Below are 7,330 nucleotides of genomic sequence, written 5' to 3'. Positions count from 1 at the left end.
AACTGTCATCGAGACAGCTCGACGATGTCCGACGATGTCCGATAGCGTAGGTCCACGACTCTGGAAAACACAAATTGGTCGCTCATTCTCGTTCACTCAATTCTAGTCACTCATTCTTTTAGCTTGGTCCGAATGGTGGACACGCGCCATAAAACTTGCGTGGTGCTCATTGCACTCGTTTGTATATTTAGTTTTTCTATTTAAAAACAAATCTAAAAAAATTCAATTAATTATTTCTCCTTTTGCTATGAAATAATAGTGTTATTGTAAATACAGTCCCGTTCAAAACTGTTTAAATTTGAAACTGGCATCGAGACAGCTCGCCGTGTCCGACGATGTCCGATAGCGTAGGTCCACGACTCTGGAAAACACAAATTGGTCACTCATTCTCATTCACTCAATTCTAGTCACTCATTCTTCTAGCTTGGTCCGAATGGTGGACACGCGCCATAAGGGCACGTCAAGCCCAGGTAAAGCGACCTGCGCAGGTCGAGGCCTTTCCAAAAAAAAGTTCATTCCACTACAACGGATGGCTGAATTATGGCGCGTGTCCACCATTCGGACCAAGCTAAAAGAATGAGTGACTAGAATTGAGTGAACGAGAGTGAGCGACCAATTTGTGTTTTCCAGAGTCGTGGACCTACGCTATCGGACATTCGTCGGACATCGTCGGACATCGTCGAGCTGTCTCGATGACAGTTTCAAATTTAAACAGTTTTGAACGGGACTGTATTTACAATAACACTATTATTTCATAGCAAAAGGAGAAATAATTAATTGAATTTTTTTAGATTTGTTTTTAAATAGAAAAACTAAATATACAAACGAGTGCAATGAGCACCACGTAAGTTTTGCGTGTCCACTGCTCGGACCAAACCAGCAAGCGAATTCCATACAAATTTTTGACAATTGATGTGTCAACAGCTGGTCCGATGGGCAACTCATTCGATTAGCCCGATAGGTGGACACGCGCCATTAGAGAGAGCGACGCAATTGACTTGCGAGAGCCAAACCGTGGGCTTATTCTCTCGAGGTGTCTCTGCACTTAGGTAAAATGCTTGTCGAATGGAGAGTAAAAACCGCGGTTCATGTGCTGAACAAAACGGCATGCTATAAAACTTTTGCAGCGGTCTCGCTCGAGTTTTAACGGGACGCATCATTGTTTTGAACGTGCCAGAATGATCGGCTTGTTTGCATATTTTCCTAAGTACAAGTAATGAAACCCTTTGAATCGTGTGACAAGGTCGTGTATGAAAGCTCCATGTGCCAGGTAGGCTGGTGAGTGAGAGCAAATTATAAAACAGATAGCAGATAGAGCGAGATCGCATCATTATTACATGGAAAGTTCTACATGGGACCGACAACGACGAAAAACGTGTGAGAACGAATGTGAGTAGAAGCGGGAGAGTGAAAATAGAGCGGTACTTAAAAGAGAGAGATCCAGTGCATACAACACAAAGAAAATTGGATTCTCATTAGCCAGAGAAATGAAATTGCATAGTGTAAAGTACTTTAGTTTTTGCATATTGTATACTTTATTTTGGAAGCTCCGACCCATGTTGACAGCCACGCGGTTCTTCGGCTTGCGGCTATAACAAAACTCCCCTACTGGCGAAAGCCGAAGCTCTGTGGTAGCGGGATAGAGACAAAAGATGATTTTCTACCTACCCCTCACCGGTTTGAGTGATTTTGGGTGATTTTTCCCCGCCTGGCTGCACGAAGCGAACGAAATGGGCTAGATTTCTCCGCTTTGCACCTTCGCACCCTTGTGCGTGTGCATGTGTGCGGCTGCCAGCAGCGATTTGGGGTTTGTGTGCGCATTTCTCCAAATTCTAAGTCCGGCCGATGCGTCGGCGAAGAGAACTTAGCAAATTTGTGGATTGAAGCAAACGGCGAAGAGTACGGGTAAGTTCTAGAGAAAACTCAAACTGCCAGTGTGCAAGTGCTGTTCTTGGAGAAAGATCGCATCATTGCAGAGAAAGCGGTATCGTTGAGGTAGGTTAAAAATCATCCCAATTGGAGTTTGATCTGTTTTCTAATACTTTCATTATCTTATTTCATGTTTTCTGCTGCTTGACGAGGGAACTACTATGCAGGACAGGATGTTTGCTCCTGTTTGACGAGAAAATTATGTCGCAGCATTTCGCACCACTGGAAATACTGCTGATAAACGTGAACTACGTGCAATTGGACGATACAGGCAAGCAGTGTTACTGGACGATGAAGGCGTTTATTCCCCGTACACGCAGCTGAAAGACGCCACCGCAAACAAAATATAATGAAATATGAAAAACGCAATAAAATGTACTGCATTCCCTCTTGTAGGTTCTTCCGTCTGCGCGTTTGTTCTGAAAGAGAGCGCAGCCGTAAGCGCGAGCGTAATTGCGCTCGCGGCTTGCGTTCTCTCTACCTTGAAAGAAACTGAGCTACAGAAATGAGAAATGGAAGCGAAGGGGAAAAGGGCCGAAGCATGCACGAGCGTTTCCGGCCGCGGTTTCATTTTTGACGACAAAACCGCAAATTTCAAGCCTTTTGAGAGCCTCCGTCGTGAGTTTCTTTTGAGTGATTCTTGGCAGTAGGGTCGGCTTGCTTTCGAGTCGAAAATCAAGCAGCAATACAGACGTTCTCGAGAGAAGAGCTTTACGCGAGTTCATTTCTCTGGCTAATACAGATTCATTATTCGCTGTTGTTGTGCACTCGCTGGATAGTGCTCTTTTTTTTGCGGTACCGCTCTATTTTCTCTCTACCCCGCTTCTACACACATTCGTTCTCATACGTTCGTTCTGTGTTTTCTTCTCGCGCGTTCTGTGAAATATATGGAATAGTTAGATTAATACGTACTTAGAATTTCGGTGCACCAGTCCTTGCAAAACCTGCTCGTCTATAGCAGATATGTCTATAGAAACCGTTTCTAATCAGGTTTTAATGTACCGATAACAGTAAAATTTTTATGCGTTATATTATCTGAGATTTAGGATCTCGGAATAGGTACGCAGCAATACAATATTGTAAATTATTCCTGTAACCTCTCCATATAAACGTAAAAAACGCCCTAAGCGACACAAGCAGATTATCAATGGTTAAATGGATCTTTCCTTCCCGACATGCAAAACAATTTCACATAATTTGCTCATGCGCCGTTATCTAGGCTGGAATCATGTAACATGTAACATCTGTTTGATGCTTACAGATGCAGACATACAGATAGATCTGTCGGACGAAGAAGGAATGAGTAAATCGCAAACGATTATCTGGGGTAGTACAACGATTAGCAGAATTTGATACCAGGATGGACAGCGTTGAAGCCCAAATAGACAATATTCTATACTAAATATGTCACCAATCCGTTGCCACTTCGTTGCCAAAAGAACTATCACAGCATTTGTGTTGAGATGTAATACAATTGAAGGGCTCATTCAAACAATTACAACAAATACTCCCAATTCGTCAAAATAATAGCAGTTTTCGGTGAGCAAACATTTTTATGGAGTGGTAGTGAGTAGTTTATCGATAATACCCAACATTAAAGTCCGTCAAACGATATTAAGTCCATCACATGGTCCAAATAGTTGGAGTTTTTCTTCTTCAAAACACAAGCTTCAGAGAGGAAACTATGCATATTTCCTCTGGAAGGTTTATGAAATACTGATTGATTTTAGTAGCATATCTACTATCATCGTCAATAGACAAACGGGTTACAAGCGGATACCCTAACCGTTCCTGATATCTCTATCGGAAGTATCCTACACTGATTTATGATGAAATGGTTTATTGATGTAGGGCATGTCTAGTTTGAGCGTATGGGTAATTTTATATATGTGCACATTTGAGAACCTATTGTGACGTTGTATTTTATGGAAAAATTGTATATTTCCATGCTTGTATACTGCATTTCGAACATCATACGTGTCATTCAGTAGAAAATATATTTGAATATTGAGATTTTCTTCATAACTCGACGGACCAAAAACCATCTCACACAGCTGATCGTTTCAAAACAGAGTCCCAGTGCGCGTTCAAATAAGAGATAGAGTGAACGCCGTGCGACACTCAATAGCACCGGACGGTGAGTAAGCTCACTTTTTGGTGAAGTAGAGAAGAGACAGAGAGTGGAAGCAAGAGCAAAGAGTGAAACGATAGCTTTAACATTGAATTTTTGTCGGTTGTGGATGAGAGGGGTAGCGAGAGGTGGAATGACAGTGGTCATGAAGGCTGATGAGTGACAGGGGAATATAAAACAGACTAGATAGAGTGAGATCGCAACATTATACCCTTAAATTTACGGGAAATTTACGAGAAATTTCTAACGAGAAATATTACGGGAAATACTTACGAGAAATTTTTCGTTGGTGACGAGGGAAAGCTTTATCTTACAGACAAGACTGACTTACGTAAATCAAATTCGATTCGAACTTTGTACGTGTGTTCTCTTTGCCATCTTACGAATTCCGGCGTGACTGTCAAGTTGGATATTTGTTTGACAGTATAGTGTGAGTTCTGTCAAATGAATCTTTCGTCTTATTGAAATAGAACAGGCTCTGACCAAAGAAGCTTTTCATCAAAGTAACATTGAAGCCGTATTGGGTTACATGAGTGAGTATATAATAATGTTTTGATTGTAAATTATTTTTCGTTAGTTTTTTCTGTTTTTCCTTTATTGGCAATTATTTTATCTCTCGCGTTTTGCAGCATACTTATTATCTGGAAATCAAATATGCCTATTAGGGCTCAAGAGTTATTTGAGGCGGTCGCCATTTTGACTGATAAACAGTCGATGCGCGTAACGCTGAAGGGCAGTTTAAAAGGAGCAGCTTTTGCAGGAACGACTACTTTTATAGGAGGAATAATGGCAGGTTCTATTGGGTTATTGATTGGAGGTGTTATTGGCGGAATTTTAAGTTACGCCTGGACAAATGATGAATTAAAACCTGTAAGCCAAATTATTCTGCACGATCTTACTATAATGGAACAGGAGCTGTTGAAAGATCGCATCATCGCCGCATTGACTGAATTTCAAGCAACCGATATTATAATGATTGTAAGTTTACTTAATGGAAACAATATTGCACAAAAAGCAGTTTTATCCTCAGTGGCTACTTTCGTGACTAATCAACTTCACATGAAAATCATAGATTGAAACTGTTTTATATCCTGAATATTTCATTGCTATCAACCATAAAGCATGCAAAATCGAAGACAACACTACTCATATGTACGTTTAAAATATAATACTCAACATATAGACGCGAAAATACTGTTATGTTTGAGATTTTTAATTCATGCCAGGCTCGTTAAGCATACATAAGGCACATTCGGACATCAGAATAAAATCAATACTCAAGTTATTTTAAAAAAAATGTTCTGTTTTTACCAGTGTCCAACCGGCAAAAGGATTTCTTCTCATTCTCGCAAGCCTGCTAGTTTTCTTTTCCAAAAACTATGCACCTAGTTAACCTTCGCCACCTTGCCTTATTAGTCATCGGTATTTTGTTGCTTTTGTTTTGTTACTTAGTAATTCGATGCCAACTTCTGACATGAAACGTACACTGCGTTTGAAATATTAAAAAATATGAAAATCAAAAGTTGTTCGCGAAACGTTTCGAACTCATCTCTACTGTCTACCGTTAGCAGAAAAAGACCGAAGATTGGTTTAGCGAAGGCAAAAAAAATGTGTAAATGTTATGAAGTAAATAAAAATGCATTTTATTGTCCTGTTGCCAACAAACCACGTTTTATTTTTGGCAAATCTTTAAAAGAAAAATGGTTGTATGTATATATATATATATATATATATATATATATATATATATATATATATATATATATATATATATATATATATATATATATATATGTATGTATGAATGTATAAATATATATAAATATATATATCTACATATAAATATAATTATATATATATATATATATATATATATATATATATATATATATATATATATATATATATATATAAATATATATATATATATATATATATATATATATATATATATATATATATATATATATACATATTTGTATGTATATATATATATATATATATATATATATATATATATATATATATATATATATATATATATATATATATATATATATATATATATATATATATATATATATATATATATATATAAATATATACAAATTTATGTATTTATATATATATATATATATATATATATATATATATATATATATATATATATAAATATATATATGTGTGTGTATATCTTCTTCTTTTTTCCTGGCCTGCTCAATATTGAGCACGTCTTAGTGACATGGCCTGGTCACCAATCGTTTTCCAGGTCGCTCGGTCCATGGTTGCAACTCTCCATCCCCGGTTGCATCCGATATCCCGCAGGTTCTGGAATACAGGAAAACTGAATTGCAGGTTTGCAGGAAACTGAATTGTTCGTTGACGTCTGCATTTTTTTGAATTTCTTTTATTATGGAAAGAGCAATTTCTCTCCCGTTCATAATGTAAATTTAACTCGTTTGAAAGAATAAACAAAAAAACATTGGTATCGCTAAGCGATTTTTGAACATGTCAATAAATTAGGGTTGCTTCCTCCCATTTCCGCATTGGAGAATCTTATACTTTGCTACTTCTTGCATAGACTGTGTTACGACTGTGCACCAAGTTTCTGCCAAATAGGGCTTCATTTGTATTTTTAAGTGAAATTTCGCGAATTGGGTTTGTATGGGAGCCCCCCTTTTGAGGGGTACTAAAAAAACAAAAATCAATTCCCTGAATCCGAGACCATCATACACCAAGACCAAGTTTGGTGCAAATCGGTTCAATAGAAACCACATTGAAGCTTTTTTTTTGTGTATTTTTAAAGAGACTTTGAGCCAGCTTGGTTACATTCGCCTCTAAACCACATTGAAGCGCGACTATAGGCACATATAAATAAATATATATGTATATAGATATAAATATATACACACATCCAAATATCCAAGCTTGGGTACACGGGGAAACCCACCCCCTTGGGCGTATGGTCGACAAGGCTGAATTGAGAGGGGGATTGGACTGCTACCTGCTAGTAGTTCATCCCGAGCGTCTGTTCTCCATGTTAGGAGCGGCTCGAACCAGCGTCTGTTCCCCATGTCAGGGCCGGCTGTTTACTCTGTCTTGGCATCCTACGAGACGTAAAACAACTACGATGCGTTGTTCCACCGACGAGATAGGAGGCGGGGGAGAGGGCTTGCAAGCCACCCCCTGTACTATTGCAACGAACAGTCACCAAATAGTAAACCCGATATGGACCAATCATGCCAGACCCCCGCAACGGAAAATGGCACA

At 38.4% G+C, this 7,330-nt stretch overlaps 1 protein-coding gene across 1 annotated transcript; it reads left to right on the top strand.

The window, feature by feature from the left end:
• The first annotated feature begins 4,548 nt into the window (after nt 1–4,548).
• LOC128728749 (protein C19orf12 homolog) lies at nt 4,549–5,719 on the top strand. The gene is made up of 2 exons (XM_053822392.1): nt 4,549–4,593; nt 4,690–5,719. Exon 2 carries the CDS (start codon nt 4,715–4,717, stop codon nt 5,135–5,137), a length of 423 nt encoding a protein of 140 aa, XP_053678367.1. The 5' UTR covers nt 4,549–4,593; nt 4,690–4,714; the 3' UTR covers nt 5,138–5,719.
• The last annotated feature ends 1,611 nt before the right edge of the window (nt 5,720–7,330 follow it).

The sequence above is a fragment of the Anopheles nili genome, chromosome X (assembly GCF_943737925.1).
Source record: "Anopheles nili chromosome X, idAnoNiliSN_F5_01, whole genome shotgun sequence".
NCBI lineage: Eukaryota > Metazoa > Arthropoda > Insecta > Diptera > Culicidae > Anopheles > Anopheles nili.
Note: the sequence above shows the minus strand (reverse complement) of the source record. Positions and strands in the feature narration are given on the sequence as shown.

Coding starts and splice junctions, on each gene's coding strand:
- LOC128728749 (XM_053822392.1), top strand. CDS start 4,715: ATGCCTATTAGGGCTCAAGAGTTATTTGAGGCGGTCGCCATTTTGACT.